Source organism: Gorilla gorilla, chromosome 3 (genome assembly GCF_029281585.2).
Source record: "Gorilla gorilla gorilla isolate KB3781 chromosome 3, NHGRI_mGorGor1-v2.1_pri, whole genome shotgun sequence".
Taxonomy (NCBI): Eukaryota; Metazoa; Chordata; class Mammalia; order Primates; family Hominidae; genus Gorilla; species Gorilla gorilla.
Window position 1 is genome coordinate 58,471,176 of NC_073227.2, and position 17,518 is coordinate 58,488,693.

At 38.5% G+C, this 17,518-nt stretch overlaps 1 protein-coding gene across 1 annotated transcript in view; it reads left to right on the forward strand.

Annotated features, from left to right (window-relative positions):
* The first annotated feature begins 4,133 nt into the window (after positions 1–4,133).
* TMPRSS11A (transmembrane serine protease 11A) overlaps positions 4,134–17,518 on the forward strand; it is a 43,475-nt gene continuing 30,090 nt past the window's right edge. The window contains exons 1-2 of the mRNA XM_019025136.4: positions 4,134–4,251; positions 6,060–6,187. Coding sequence (XP_018880681.3) covers positions 4,173–4,251; positions 6,060–6,187 — 207 coding nt within the window. The 5' untranslated portion in view covers positions 4,134–4,172. The remainder of the gene's footprint in view (positions 4,252–6,059; positions 6,188–17,518) is intronic.

Below are 17,518 nucleotides of genomic sequence, written 5' to 3' on the forward strand. Positions count from 1 at the left end.
GCTTTCTTTGAAGGCTGTAGGTTTCTGTTCATTTTCCTGAAAGGCATAGTATTTTCAGTTATGGTAGGCAGAATTCTAAGAGGGCCCCCAAGATTCCCCCCTCCGGTGTACATAGACTTTATCCCAATTATTCAGTCAAACTCTAATCTAGGTGCTGCTGTGAGGAAATTCTGCAGATGTAATAAAGTTCCCGAATCAATTGGCTTGAAGTTGGGAGAGTATCCCTGATGGGCCTACCCTAATCGGATGACATTTTTAAAGAGCCTGGGCTTCCCCAATAGAGAGATTCAAAGTGTGAGAGAGATTTGATGTGAGGGAAATTGTCCACTGCTGGCTTTGAAGAAGGAGATGGCCAAGTAGCAAGTAATGGATGGCATCTGGGAGCTGAGAGAGGCCTCTGACTCACAGCCAGCAAGAGAACAGAGACCTCAGTTCAGCTTCAAGGAACTGAGTTCTGCCTAATACCTAAATGAGCTTGGAAGAGGATCACAAATTTCAGATGAGAAAGCAGGCCCAATCAACGTCTTGATTTCAGCCATGTGAGATCCTGAGCAGAAAGCCCATCCATGCCACATACAGAGCTGTGAGCTAATAAATAGGTGTTGCTTTGATCTGCTAAATTTGTGGTAATTTGTTACAAAACAATAGAAAATTAATGCACCTGTGTTTGTTTTATCAGCACAAGCAAAGCACAAAAAAAATGCAGGAGCAAAATGGTGCATCTTTAATTTCAAAAAGGTTAGATTCCAAAAGGATTTACCAACTGTATTTCTTTTTCAAATCTGAAGTAATATTACACAAATGACTAATACGGCCTCTCCAGAATGAGAAGGTGATGATACTTTTTTTTGAGATGGAGTCTCCCAGTCGCCCAGGCTGGAGTGCAGTGGCGCCATCTCAGCTCACTGCAACCTCCATCTCCCGGGTTCAAGCAATTCTGGTGCCTCAGTCTCCCGAGTAGCTGGAATTACAGGTGTACACCACCACACCCAGTTAATTTTTGTATTTTTAGTAGAGACAGGGTTTTACCATGTTGGTCAGGAGGGTCTTGAACTCCTGACTTCAAGTGACCTGCCCACTTCAGCCTCCTAAAGTGCTGGGATTACAAGAGTGAGCCACCATGCCCAGTGGTGATACATTTTTGTTTTTACGTATTCCTTGTTTATATTCATAAAAGTGGGCAGTAAGTTGAAAATTTATTCATATAGGATTTAGTAGCTGCAGCTTTAACCTATGGCTTCTGTAGCTTTTGTAATCTGGCAGTGCGCATCTGCTATATTATCTAAATGTTTCCTCAAAAGGAGAAACACTGTAACAACTTATCACCCTAGTCTGTTGGCCACCATTTTCCCTCAGATGCTCACAGCTCCTTCCGTGGGATTTGAAGATATGACTTCCATGACACTTGATCCGTATGTCAATGGGTATTGAACCACACTCTTCAGCTCTGATCCCATGGTTCAGTTCCTTTCAGTGTGACTATGTGTGTCTTGGTGGTGGGAGATGTGATTCTTTCATCTACTTTCTCCATTTATCTTACTCAGAGGAACTGTGCTCTAATAGGGAAATAGATTGAAAGCTTATAAATTTCCTTGAGTTTTAACTTTTCTCCTTTGGTCTTTTTTTCTTTTCAAATGACTTGAAGACACATTGATAAGATTCCATGAGAAAATGAAGAGTTGAACAAATTGAATATGTATGAGTGAATGAATAGATTAATACATAAATGATAAATTTATTAAATAATTTGAACGAAATCAGTCGAGAGGCACCGAGAATAAATTTGTGTCCTAGAAGTAAGAAGACCTGAGTTTGAGATAACTAGTAGTTCTATTATACCGGAGAAATTACTTAATCATCACTGGACTTCATTTTTCTCATTTGGAAAGTAATTCAATCACACTAAACAATCTTTAAGGTCTCCTTCACTTATAAATGTATGTTTTAAGCCATTTAGGAGGTTAAATAATGTCATGTCCCATGGGACTTCTGTTTGTTGTTCTATTCAAGCATGTTAGCTTGTGTCCATCACAGGACCTGCTGCCTTTCTGCAGCCAGTTCTCTAGATTATTTTTAATCAGTCGGTGCACACATGGTCAATATTTACTCAATAGAATTCAGGTTTCCCAAATTCCATGAGGATTCTTGATTAATTTTATTACTTATGCCAAAACTATTATCTTCTTAACTATTTTAGGTCCAAACAGTTTTAACTTTTATCCTGGCATTTATATATAAAAAACTTTTATAAGACCGGGCGCAGTGGCTCATGCCTGTAATCCCAGCACTTTGGGAGGCCGAGGTGGGTGGATCACCAGGTCAGGAGATGGAGACCATCCTGGCTAACACCATGAAACCCTGTTTCTACTAAAAATACAAAAAATTAGCCGGGCGTGGTGGTGGACGCCTTTAGTCCCAGCTATTAAGGAGGCTGAGGCAGGAGAATGGCGTGAACCTGGGAGGCAGAGCTTGCAGTGAGCAGAGATCACACCACTGCACTCCAGCCTGGCAGCCTGGATGACACGGCGAGACTCCGTCTCAAAAAAAAAAAAAAGAAAAAAAACTGTTTTATAGTCAAAAGAAAAACTTTCTATAAATCAACCAACCCTGTGAAGAAAATATGAAAAATATCCTCTGTTTCCAAAAAAATTTAGGCTATCAATATATACACATAAAGAGATAAACCGATAAAATGGATAAATAAAATTCACTATAATAGCAAGTTTTAGAGAACAAGCACGGGAGTTAGTCGACCTGGGCCCTTAAACAGATATCCTCTCTCTCATCCTGTGTTATTTCCTGTGTAATGTTGGTATCATTCCTACCTGACTCTCATAGATTTATATGATTCCTACTCTGTCCAGGTGCCTTATTGGGTCTTAGTGGTAAAAAGATGAACAAGGCTAATGCAGCCCATTGAGAAGCTATCTGTAAGTGAACATACATGCAAACTAATACTTGATTCAATGTGATAAGCACTGTTGCTGATCATAGGTGCCAGAAGAACAGCAAAGAGTTATTTTTTCCTCCAAAATTGTGGAAAAATTTTTATTCCTGGTGTGATGCAATATAAAATACACAGCACCACCTTTGAAGTATTCTTGCCAAATGAATTTAACCAAAATCTAATCAAGACTTCAAAGCTAAAGAAAATCTAAAGGTAATCCAATTTATAGGAAATGAGGAATATAAAAGAACAAGTTAAATAATACCACAGGAAAGCATTCAGACAAGTCCAGAAAGTAAGATATTCTAAAGGATGTTTAGCTTGATCTCTTCAATGGTCAATGTCATTAAAAACTAAAAAAGAAGCAGGACTCTTTTAGATTAAAAGAGGTTAAAAAGGCATAACAAGCAAGTGCACTGCATGGTCCTCGATTATGTCTTGGCTTTTACAAATCATGTGTAATTATAATGAAACCATGGAGGGAACTTGAAGATGGACTGGGTATTAGATGATATGGCAGAAATATCATTAATTTTTTAGGAGTGTTAATAGTATCATGGTTATGTTGGACATATCCTAATTGTCTATAATAATGATTTGGTAAAAAGTCACGATGTTTTATTTCACATTAAAATATAGCAGCAGAAAAAATAAATGAGCCAAATACAGTAAAATTGTCAACAATTGATATAATAATGTGATATACATATGGATGTTCAATTATACTATTCTTAGTAATTTTTTATGTCTGAACATTTTCATAATACTTAAAAATAAAAGATAAAAGATAAAAATAAATGAGATAATAGATTTAAAATCACTTTGTAAACTCTAAAAGGATAGACAGATAAAAGAGATAACAAAGTGCTGGAGAAAGGAGGAATGGTCCCTTTTCAAGCACGTATGCCACCTTGGACCATGCTGCTAAGAGAAACCATTCCTGACCACCACAGAGAGGCCACCAAATGCCTCTAAAATAGAAAGCAGGAGCAACATTAGGATTCCCAGATCCTGATTTTTTTTTTTTAACACATCTTCTTAGGCCAAGATGACATTGAACAAAATTAGAGACCTTTTTGCAGGGAAAGGTAGGCTACAGCAACTTGAACTTGTCTAAGGAGAGCTGGAAAACCTGCAAGCATTGCTATCTGAGAGTAACCAGTGGGCCCTTCCTTTTCTCAGGACAGTAGGATTTGGCACCCGAAGCAGAAATCTGAAGCCATGGATGATTGCCGTTCTCATTGTGTTGTCCCTGACAGTGGTGGCAGTGACCATAGGTCTCCTGGTTCACTTCCTAGTATTTGGTAGGTAAAATTAAAGATTTCACTCTATTTGATTTTATTTTTCTGCAAAGCTCCATTTACATATATGTAAATGTAACTTCATCTAAAAAATTGCACATTTACCTTCAAATTTCCACAGAGTATGTTTAATTGTTTCAGTCATTTCATCAACAAACAAGTACTAAATTCTTATTATATGTGAGTACTTTTCTGGATATTCAAGATACAGCTTTAAGCAAAGTAGACAGATTTCTAATTTCCTTAGAGCTCTCAATCCAGAATTCTTTTGAGAATCTACACAAAAAGATCAAAAATTGTAATTGTCTGAAACTTACTAGTAATTATAATAAACAACTCATCACTTATGATATATTAAAATGAAAAGCTATAAGTTAGTTATTAAAATTGGCTCTTTTACTCATGAACCATCATTTTCTGTCCAACATTTCTAAGGCAAAAGAAAAACACTTGTCTAATAAAATAAGGAATTTCAAAATGATTGAAAACCTATACGTATGACACAATATTATCATTTATTTTTAGAGAAAAAAATTTTACTCTTTCCAAAACAATATTCAGGGATTATATTTTTATCAACTAATATATTTGTAATTACACAAATAATGCACTTCAAGATTCTCTTTTTATACTCAGTCTCTTTCTGGGGAGAATGCAAGCCATTTACATTTTTTCACAAATCTCTACAATGTCACTCTCACATGGATGTATATGATAAAACAAATAACTCAGGCTGCTCACTTTAATGCTCTTATCTGCTGTCACCTTCACAGAGTCAATGGGGGAGCAAAGACTCTACCTGGAGCCTTAAAGGGCTTAAGATCATAGTCCTAGGCCTTATATGACAACCCCAGCTATAGTTTATACCATTGGCAAAAGATTCTCAGGTCACTTTATTTGGTTGCTTAAAAGCCTCTTTACAATGAGAGTAAGGTTTGTTAACAGTATGGATTATATGGGTAAGTAATCAGGACGTCCAAAAATGTATTACAAGGTCCAGAGATTTCCCACTTAAGACATATGCCTTCCTGATATCCCTGTTTCTTTCCTTGGTTTGTAGTCTCGAAACCCACTCCCTCTTCCCTGAGCCAGGCTTCTCAAGGATTGAGGTTGTTTTGTATTTTTCCCATTCTCTATCTTTAACTCTGTATCTTTCTTACTCCCTCTGAGCCTTACTCCTCAGATTACCAAATTCCTTAGGAGTCTCAACTGCTTTCCTTTCTTACATTTCCTAATAGATTTATCCCTGTTTCACGCTCGTCTCGTCTTCAATCTCAGACAGCTCTTCTCTACACCTTCTTTTCAGGTTTTTCTTAGTGTGCCTGGCTCTCTTGTTAAAAATCAAAATTCACAAGAACATTCACTTATCTCTACTTCCACTAGAGTGTATGGTGGTACACATTTCAACTCAGCAAGGAGCAATGTAGCAATGAAATGTTCAAGCTCTACAGCTAGACTGGATTTAAAACTTGGACAGGCCACCTACTAGTTACAGAAAAATTTACTTAATGCCTCTGTGCCTTACTTTCCCTATCTGTAAAATGAAGGTGATACCAATCTTGGAGAGCTGGTGTGGGGATTAAATGGGCTAATACATAAAAAGTGCACATGACAGTGCCTGGCATATTGTAGAAACTCAATAAATGGCAGCTATTATAATTGATATAAAACATTAACTGTTATTTTTTAAATAAAACTCAATTATGAAGAGGCTCAGGGACATATTCAAGATTTATATTGGCCCCATTGTAATTGGGTTCTGAGATCTTTGTCCAAACCATTTAGTTTCCTATTTTTCATTTCCATTGCAGACCAAAAAAAGGAGTACTATCATGGCTCCTTTAAAATTTTAGATCCACAAATCAATAACAATTTCGGACAAAGCAACACATATCAACTTAAGGACTTACGAGAGACGACCGAAAATTTGGTGAGTCAGGTAAACGTCTTTTTATCATAGAATAATGCAAGTGGAAGGGATTTTGTGGATCATTTCTCCATTTCTAAAAACATGATTTTCAGACCACCAACATTAGAATCATCTTGCAGATTGCTAGGCCCCATCCCAGACCTGCTTAATCAGAGTATGATGAGATGGGTAGGTGGGGAGAGGAGAGTAAGGGAACCTGCATGTCTAACAAATGGGTGATTCTAATAAGCCTCTCTTTCTAACTCAGCTACCTTATTTAAAGGTAAGAGAATTGAGGCCAAGATATCCTAGCCCATTTCTTCCCCAATTCCACCACGTTTCCCCTGTAGAAAAGCCTAATCATACCAAAACTAGTTTTTATAAGTCCACACACTTGTTTGTAAGACCACATTTTAAGATTTTGAGTATTTTCAGAATTTACGTTCATCTTGTAAGTATATTGATAAAGACAAAAAACCAGACTTATTTTGTAGTAATCAAGTCAAATGCTAATAATTTTGTTAAAGCTAAAGTGCAAGACTGCTCCCAAAAAGAAAAAAGGCACACTCAGTTGTATAATCATTCCACTCAGAATGCCCATGAACTCTCACTCAAAAACTAGGTTCAAATTAATTTTTCTAACAAGGAAGCACAGAAGCAGAGACTTATTTTAAAAAGACAGAAATGACAAATGTATTGGTTTGTTTTAATCAAAGAACCATTTTTAAGACACTTTCTTTCCCAAATCATCTACCATTTTTTTCCTGTCATCATTTGCTCTTTGTCCATAGTATACCTAATGGCATCATATTTACAATAATATTGTAGAGTTTATAATCTCTATTTTCAGTTAACATTAAATCATGCACAATTTCTTAATTTTGTGGTTTCATCTTTCCCAACCAATAATTAATGTCTACAGATTGATATAGATTCTTCATTCTTTCACATGCAGAGCATCTTATAAAAGAGCATTTGCAATCAATTCTTAAGTTATGCTAGGATGAACGGGGAGCCTGCACCAATACACCCAAATACCTTCTCTACTCCTCCAGTCCTAAGTGACTCCACATAACCTCCTCGATGCAAAAAGAGAAAACTCTTAACTTGCCTTAGTTAAAAAGATAAACACACCTTTGAATGATGGAAAATGTTACAATTTACTGGGAAATTTTGAAATTTGTTTCATTTATATTTTATGGCCAACATTACTGCTACTGTTGTTGTTGTAAGTTAACTAAGCAATTCTGTCTTTACTGAAGTAAACGGACAAGAATGCAATAGGTCTTAAAAGAAGTGAGAGAAATGCGGAGGTGCATGTTGAACAGAAACTCTATTTAAAAGTGGAGTTTTAAGTTTCACCTGAGCATGTGTTCCTTCAAAGGCTAAGGCTAAGTTAAGTAAGGACACATTATCATCATGGGTACCTGCAAGGCCCTTCTCTGGTTGTCATTATTTATTTATCCTCCTTTATCACCATAGCATAAGCCCTTACCCTCCCCCTTGCAGGCAATCATTCTATGTTTCATGTGGTATTCTTTTGTTTGTATTCATTCTTACAAAAATATGTTTTGCTGTTTTGCGTGCACATGCTTTTAACTTACATTTTGTGTTATTAATCACTTTTGTTTCATCTCTTTTTACTGAGAAATTTTTAAAAGATCTATGTTACTAAATATACCTTTAGTTTATTGCTGTTAGCTGCTAATTCATAGTGTGTATCTTCCATATTTACCTGCCTGTCATGCCAAGAAATGCCACACTAAACAGACTCCTACTTACCCCCTTATAGACCTATGCAAGTACTTCTGGAAGCAGAATTACTAGGTCATTGAATGTACATATACTTAACTTGGCCAGTTGGTGCAGGTTTGCTCTTCAAAATGGCTGACTCAGTGTGCACGCCCATCTACAATGCATGAGGATTTCTATGTCCCCAAATCTAACCAACACTTAGTGTCTTAGTATGTTTAGGCTACTACAACAAAAAATACCATAGGCTGGGTATCTTAAACAACAAACAATTATTTCTCATAGTTCTGGAGGCTGAAGATTCCAAGATGAAGATGATCAAGGCTCTAGCAGATGTCTGGTGAGAGCCTGCTTCCTGGTTCATAGAATACCATCTTGCTGTGTCCCTCATGGCAGAAGCCATAAGAGAACTTTCTTTTGTAAGGACACTAATGACTTTCATGAGAATTCCACCCTCATGACCTAACTATCCTCCAAAGGCCCCATCTCCTCTATCATTGGTCTGGGAGTTAAGGTCTCAAAATATAAATTTCAGGGGAACACAAACATTCAGTCCACAGCACTTGGTATTATTTGGCTTTCTAAATTTGCCACCCTAATATGTATAAAGTAGTATTTTATTTGTGATTTAATTTGCATGTTTCTAATTACTAATGAGTTTGTGCATTGTTACGTATAATTATTAACTTTTTGGACTTTCATTTCCATAAATTGCCTGTACATATTCTTTGCCTATTTTTCTGTTAAACTTGCTTTTTTACCTTATTTGTATTGCTTTGCAGAAGTTCTTTACATTTTCTGGATATTGATAGTGTGTTGGTTGTGGACACTGCGCTTATCCATTCTGTCTTCTACTAATATGGACCGTGTTGTTCTTTATGAAACCGAAATCTGTAACTGAAGTAATCATTTTTTCACTGTTTTGCCTTATGATTGTATTTTGAAGCTTTTCTTTAAGAAGTCCTTCTTCCCTTCTAAGACATAAAAATATTTTACTATGTTACTTATTAACCTTATAGTTTTATCTTTTACATTAGGTCTCCAATACATGTGGAATCCACCTTTGGATGTGTTAGGTAGATTCAGTTTTTTAATTCATATAGTGAGCCAGTTTTTGAATATAACTAGTTAAAATATCTTGGCTTTTCCTAATGTATGGTATTATTATTGAGTTCATTGCATGCATTTCTTGGCACCTGGGTCTTGCAGAAGAGGAAACATGAATCTGTCTCCTCAAATTTCTTCCAATCTTTTTGGAAAGATGTGAGTAACACACATGGAATTGAATATCATGACATGATATGATTAAGGGCTAAATTATATGTTGAGGACAGTAAGTACAGAAAAACTTCAAAACCAAACAAGGGTTCCCATGGTCAGAAAAGGCTTTATATTATTTTACCTTTGTTTAAATGAGACAGGTGTTTTTCTCCTCCCATCCCGCACCAGGTTAGCTTTAGAAGAATTACAGGAAGAGTTTATGCCTCATCCTGAGCCACACCTGTTTGTTGTTGCTAAATCCCAATGAATACAACCAGATTCTTCTCTCTGTCCTATATGGGTGCTAATTAGACAACCAAGGAAGACAGGTTGCACGTCCTGTTCTTCCTCACATTGGGCTTTACTGATTTGAATGCAAATTGAGATGCAAAAGTAAAATGAGTTCATATTCAGATATTGCTATAATCCGCCCCTGTTCCCTGAGATAGTGGAGCAGACATATCTCATCTCTCATATCATTCTTCAGAGAAGGGTCCATTAATCAGACATTAGTGATGTCTGATTACTGCCGGCTGGCCATCCTGCAGGTGGAGAAGCATGGCATCCAGCAGAAGCTGACAGCATGCACTTTGAGGGAGGGAAGGATAAGCCAGGAATTTATGCTGAATAAGCTGCCTAAGTATACATGTTCAATAAGTTCTAGGGGAAGTCACAAATACTTATGAACGGAGAAACATAACTATGTGCAATTGAGCTTTATGTCTCTTCATGTGTTCCATGTTCAAAAAATGGTGGCATTAGCATGATCCAAGGGTGGAGTTTTCAGCCATTTGATGTTCAAAGGTGAAGCAGAGGACACAAAACCCTTACTATGCATCCTCTGTGAGTCAGCCAAAACCAGTCTGGACTGCTAGCTAGATTAACAAAGAAGAAAAGAGAAAGAAGATACAAATAAGCACGATCAGAAATGATAGAGGTAACATTAGAACCAATCCCACAGAAATACAAAAGATCGTCTGAGACTCTTACGAACACTTCTATGTAGATAAACTAGAAAATCTAGAGGAAATGGGTAAATTCCTGGAAAAACACAATCTTCCAAGATTGAATCAGAAAGAAATTGAAACCCTGAACAGACCAATATTGAGTTCATACTTAAATCAGTAATTTAAAAAACTTACCAACCAAAAGGAAAAAAAAAAAAAAAAGGCCCAAACTAGATGGATTCACAGCCAAATTCTACCAGACGTACAAGAAATAGCTAGGACGAATTCTAGTGAAACTATTCCAAAGAATTGAGAAGAGACTTCTTCCTAAATCATTCTATGAAGTCAGCATTACCCTAATGCCAAAACCTCACAAAGACACAATGAAAAAAGAAAATTATAGGCCAATATCCCTGACGAACATAGATATAAAAATCCTCAACCAAATACCAGCAAACCAAATCTAGCAGCACATCAAAAAGTTAATTTTCCAAAATCAAGTAGGCTTTATTTCTGTGATGCAAGACTGGTTCAACATATGTAAATCAATAAATGCGATTTACCACATAAACCGAATTAAAAACAAAAATCATACAATTAGCCAGGCATGGTGGCTCACACTTGTAATCCCAGCACTTTGGGAGACTGTGGTGGGCAAATTACCTGAGGTCAGAAGTTTGAGACCCAAGATGGCCGAATAGGAACAGCTCCGGTCTACAGCTCCCAGCGTGAGCGACGCAGAAGACGGGTGATTTCTGCATTTCCATCTGAGGTACCGGGTTCATCTCACTAGGGAGTGCCAGACAGTGGGCGCAGGTCAGTGGGTGCGCGCACCGTGCGCGAGGCGAAGCAGGGTGAGGCATTGCCTCACCTGGGAAGCGCAAGGGGTCAGGGAGTTCCCTTTCCCAGTCAAAGAAAGGGGTAACGGACGCACCTGGAAAATCGGGTCACTCCTACCCGAATATTGCGCTTTTCAGACCGGCTTAAAAAACGGCGCACCACGAGTCTATATCCCACACCTGGCTCGGAGGGTCCTACGCCCACGGAATCTCACTGATTGCTAGCACAGCAGTCTGAGATCAAACTGCAAGGCGGCAGCGAGGCTGGGGGAGGGGCGCCCGCCATTGCCCAGGCTTGCTTAGGTAAACAAAGCAACCGGGAAGCTCGAACTGGGTGGAGCCCACCACAGCTCAAGGAGGCTTGCCTGCCTCTGTAGGCTCCACCTCTGGGGGCAGGGCACAGACAAACAAAAAGACAGCAGTAACCTCTGCAGACTTAAATGTCCCTGTCTGACAGCTTTGAAGAGAGCAGTGGTTCTCCCAGCACGCAGCTGGAGATCTGAGAACGGGCAGACTGCCTCCTCAAGTGGGTGCCTGACCCCTGACCCCCGAGCAGCCTAACTGGGAGGCACCCCCCAGCAGGGGCACACTGACACCTCACACGGCAGGGTATTCCAACAGACCTGCAGCTGAGGGTCCTGTCTGTTAGAAGGAAAACTAACAAACAGAAAGGACATCCACACCGAAAACCCATCTGTACATCACCATCATCAAAGACCAAAAGTAGATAAAACCACAAAGATGGGGAAAAAACAGAACAGAAAAACTGGAAACTCTAAAACGCAGAGCACCTCTCCTCCTCCAAAGGAACGCAGTTCCTCACCAGCAACGGAACAAAGCTGGATGGAGAATGATTTTGACGAGCTGAGAGAAGAAGGCTTCAGAAGATCAAATTACTCTGAGCTAGGGGAGGACATTCAAACCAAAGGCAAAGAAGTTGAAAACTTTGAAAAAAATTTAGAAGAATGTATAACTAGAATAACCAATACAGAGAAGTGCTTAAAGGAGCTGATGGAGCTGAAAACCAAGGCTCGAGAACTACGTGAAAAATGCAGAAGCCTCAGGAGCCGATGCGATCAACTGGAAGAAAGGGTATCAGCAATGGAAGATGAAATGAATGAAATGAAGCGAGAAGGGAAGTCTAGAGAAAAAAGAATAAAAAGAAATGAGCAAAGCCTCCAAGAAATATGGGACTATGTGAAAAGACCAAATCTACGTCTGATTGGTGTACCTGAAAGTGATGCGGAGAATGGAACCAAGTTGGAAAACACTCTGCAGGATATTATCCAGGAGAACTTCCCCAATCTAGCAAGGCAGGCCAACATTCAGATTCAGGAAATACAGAGAACACCACAAAGATACTCCTCGAGAAGAGCAACTCCAAGACACATAATTGTCAGATTCACCAAAGTTGAAATGAAGGAAAAAATGTTAAGGGCAGCCAGAGAGAAAGGTCGGGTTACCCTCAAAGGGAAGCCCATCAGACTAACAGCGGATTTCTCGGCAGAAACCCTACAAGCCAGAAGAGAGTGGGGGCCAATATTCAACATTCTTAAAGAAAAGAATTTTCAACCCAGAATTTCATATCCAGCCAAACTAAGCTTCATAAGTGAAGGAGGAATAAAATACTTTACAGACAAGCAAATGCTGAGAGATTTTGTCACCACCAGGCCTGCCCTAAAAGAGCTCCTGAAGGAAGCGCTAAACATGGAAAGGAACAACCGGTACCAGCCGCTGCAAAATCATGCCAAAATGTAAAGACCATTGAGACTAGGAAGAAACTGCATCAACTAATGAGCAAAATCACCAGCTAACATCATAATGACAGGATCAAATTCACACATAACAATATTAACTTTAAATGTAAATGGACTAAATTCTCCAATTAAAAGACACAGACTGGCAAGTTGGATAAAGAGTCAAGACCCATCAGTGTGCTGTATTCAGGAAACCCATCTCACGTGCAGAGACACACATAGGCTCAAAATAAAAGGATGGAGGAAGATCTACCAAGCAAATGGAAAACAAAAAAAGGCAGGGGTTGCAATCCTAGTCTCTGATGAAACAGACTTTAAACCAACAAAGATCAAAAGAGACAAAGAAGGCCATTACATAATGGTAAAGGGATCAATTCAACAAGAGGAGCTAACTATCCTAAATATATATGCACCCAATACAGGAGCACCCAGATTCATAAAGCAAGTCCTGAGTGACCTACAAAGAGACTTAGACTCCCACACATTAATAATGGGAGACTTTAACACCCCACTGTCAACATTAGACAGATCAACGAGACAGAAAGTCAACAAGGATACCCAGGAATTGAACTCAGCTCTGCACCAAGCGGACCTAATAGACATCTACAGAACTCTCCACCCCAAATCAACAGAATATACATTTTTTTCAGCACCACACCACACCTATTCCAAAATTGACCACATAGTTGGAAGTAAAGCTCTCCTCAGCAAATGTAAAAGAACAGAAATTATAACAAACTATCTCTCAGACCACAGTGTAATCAAACTAGAACTCAGGATTAAAAATCTCACTCAAAGCCACTCAACTACATGGAAACTGAACAACCTGCTCCTGAATGACTACTGGGTACATAACGAAATGAAGGCAGAAATAAAGATGTTCTTTGAAGCCAACGAGAACAAAGACACAACATACCAGAATCTCTGGGATGCATTCAAAGCAGTGTGTAGAGGGAAATTTATAGCACTAAATGCCCACAAGAGAAAGCAGGAAAGATCCAAAATTGACACCCTAACATCACAATTAAAAGAACTAGAAAAGCAAGAGCAAACACATTCAAAAGCTAGCAGAAGGCAAGAAATAACTAAAATCAGAGCAGAACTGAAGGAAATAGAGACACAAAAAACCCTTCAAAAAATCAATGAATCCAGGAGCTGGTTTTTTGAAAGGATCAACAAAATTGATAGACCGCTAGCAAGACTAATAAAGAAAAAAAGAGAGAAGAATCAAATAGACACAATAAAAAATGATAAAGGGGATATCACCACCGATCCCACAGAAATACAAACTACCATCAGAGAATACTACAAACACCTCTACGCAAATAAACTAGAAAATCTAGAAGAAATGGATACATTCCTCGACACATACACTCTCCCAAGACTAAACCAGGAAGAAGTTGAATCTCTGAATAGACCAATAACAGGAGCTGAAATTGTGGCAATAATCAATAGTTTACCAACCAAAAAGAGTCCAGGACCAGATGGATTCACAGCTGAATTCTACCAGAGGTACAAGGAGGAACTGGTACCATTCCTTCTGAAACTATTCCAATCAATAGAAAAAGAGGGAATCCTCCCTAACTCATTTTATGAGGCCAGCATCATTCTGATACCAAAGCCGGGCAGAGACACAACCAAAAAAGAGAATTTTAGACCAATATCCTTGATGAACATTGATGCAAAAATCCTCAATAAAATACTGGCAAAACGAATCCAGCAGCACATCAAAAAGCTTATCCACCACGATCAAGTGGGCTTCATCCCTGGGATGCAAGGCTGGTTCAATATACGCAAATCAATAAATGTAATCCAGCATATAAACAGAGCCAAAGACAAAAACCACATGATTATCTCAATAGATGCAGAAAAAGCCTTTGACAAAATTCAACAACCCTTCATGCTAAAAACTCTCAATAAATTAGGTATTGATGGGACGTATTTCAAAATAATAAGAGCTATCTATGACAAACCCACAGCCAATATCATACTGAATGGGCAAAAACTGGAAGCATTCCCTTTGAAAACTGGCACAAGACAGGGATGCCCTCTCTCACCGCTCCTATTCAACATAGTGTTGGAAGTTCTGGCCAGGGCAATCAGGCAGGAGAAGGAAATAAAGGGTATTCAATTAGGAAAAGAGGAAGTCAAATTGTCCCTGTTTGCAGACGACATGATTGTTTATCTAGAAAACCCCATTGTCTCAGCCCAAAATCTCCTTAAGCTGATAAGCAACTTCAGCAAAGTCTCAGGATACAAAATCAATGTACAAAAATCACAAGCATTCTTATACACCAACAACAGACAAACAGAGAGCCAAATCATGAGTGAACTCCCATTCACAATTGCTTCAAAGAGAATAAAATACCTAGGAATCCAACTTACAAGGGATGTGAAGGACCTCTTCAAGGAGAACTACAAACCACTGCTCAAGGAAATAAAAGAGGATACAAACAATTGGAAGAACATTCCATGCTCATGGGTAGGAAGAATCAATATCGTGAAAATGGCCATACTGCCCAAGGTCATTTACAGATTCAATGCCATCCCCATCAAGCTACCAATGACTTTCTTCACAGAATTGGAAAAAACTACTTTAAAGTTCATATGGAACCAAAAAAGAGCCCGCATCGCCAAGTCAATCCTAAGCCAAAAGAACAAAGCTGGAGGCATCACACTACCTGACTTCAAACTATACTACAAGGCTACAGTAACCAAAACAGCATGGTACTGGTACCAAAACAGAGATATAGATCAATGGAACAGAACAGAGCCCTCAGAAATAATGCTGCATACCTACAACTATCTGATCTTTGACAAACCTGAGAAAAACATGCAATGGGGAAAGGATTCCCTATTTAATAAATGGTGCTGGGAAAACTGGCTAGCCATATGTAGAAAGCTGAAACTGGATCCCTTCCTTACACCTTATACAAAAATCAATTCAAGATGGATTAAAGATTTAAACATTAGACCTAAAACCATAAAAACCCTAGAAGAAAACCTAGGCATTACCATTCAGGACATAGGCGTGGGCAAGGACTTCATGTCCAAAACACCAAAAGCAATGGCAACAAAAGACAAAATTGACAAATGGGATCTAATTAAACTAAAGAGCTTCTGCACAGCAAAAGAAACTACCATCAGAGTGAACAGGCAACCTACAACATGGGAGAAAATTTTCGCAACCTACTCATCTGACAAAGGGCTAATATCCAGAATCTACAATGAACTCAAACAAATTTACAAGAAAAAAACAAACAACCCCATCAAAAAGTGGGCGAAGGACATGAACAGACACTTCACAAAAGAAGACATTTATGCAGCCAAAAAACACATGAAAAAATGCTCATCATCACTGGCCATCAGAGAAATGCAAATCAAAACCACTATGAGATATCATCTCACACCAGTTAGAATGGCGATCATTAAAAAGTCAGGAAACAACAGGTGCTGGAGAGGATGTGGAGAAATAGGAACACTTTTACACTGTTGGTGGGACTGTAAACTAGTTCAACCATTGTGGAAGTCGGTGTGGCGATTCCTCAGGGATCTAGAACTAGAAATACCATTTGACCCAGCCATCCCATTACTGGGTATATACCCAAAGGACTATAAATCATGCTGCTATAAAGACACATGCACACGTATGTTTATTGCGGCATTATTCACAATAGCAAAGACTTGGAACCAACCCAAATGTCCAACAATGATAGACTGGATTAAGAAAATGTGGCACATATACACCATGGAATACTATGCAGCCATAAAAAATGATGAGTTCATGTCCTTTGTAGGGACATGGATGAAACTGGAAACCATGATTCTCAGTAAACTATCGCAAGAACAAAAAACCAAACACCGCATATTCTCACTCATAGGTGGGAATTGAACAATGAGATCACATGGACACAGGAAGGGGAATATCACACTCTGGGGACTGTTGTGGGGTGGGGGGAGGGGGGAGGGATAGCATTGGGAGATATACCTAATGCTAGATGACGAGTTAGTGGGTGCAGCACACCAGAATGGCACATGTATACATATGTAACTAACCTGCACAATGTGCACATGTACCCTAAAACTTAAAGTATAATAAAAAAAAAATTAAAAAAAAAAAAAAAAAAGATTTACCAAATACAACTGTAATAGTGGAAAATATCAAAATGTTATTAAATTCATCTTGTGCACATAAAAAAAAAAAAAAAAAAAAAAAAGAAGTTCGAGACCAACCTGGCCAACATGGTGAAACCCCATCTGTATTAAAAATACAAAAATTAGCCGGGCATGGTGGCAGGTGCCTGTAATCCCAGCTACTCGGAAGGCTGAGGCAGGAGAATCACTTGAACCCAGGAGGCAGAGGTTGCAGTGAGCCGAGATCGTGCCATTGCACTCCAGCCTAGGTGACAGAGCAAAAATCCATCTCAAAAAAATTAAAAAATTAAGAAAATTAAAATCATACAATCATCTCAATATATGTAGAAAAAGCTTTTGATAAAATTAAACATCCCTTCATAATAAAAACACTTAGACTAGGCGTCGAAGAAACATACTTCAAAATAATAAGAGCCATCTGTGACAAACCCACAGCCATCATCACACTGAATGGGCAAAAGCTGGAGGCACTATCCTTAAGAACAGGAAAAAGACAAGAATGTTCACTCTCACTACTCCTATTCAACATAGTACTAGAAGTTCTAGAAAGAGCAATCGAGCAGGAGAAAGAAGGAAAATGCATCCAAATACGAAAAGAGGAAGTCAAATTATCTCTCTTTACTGACAATATGATTATATGCCTAGAAAACC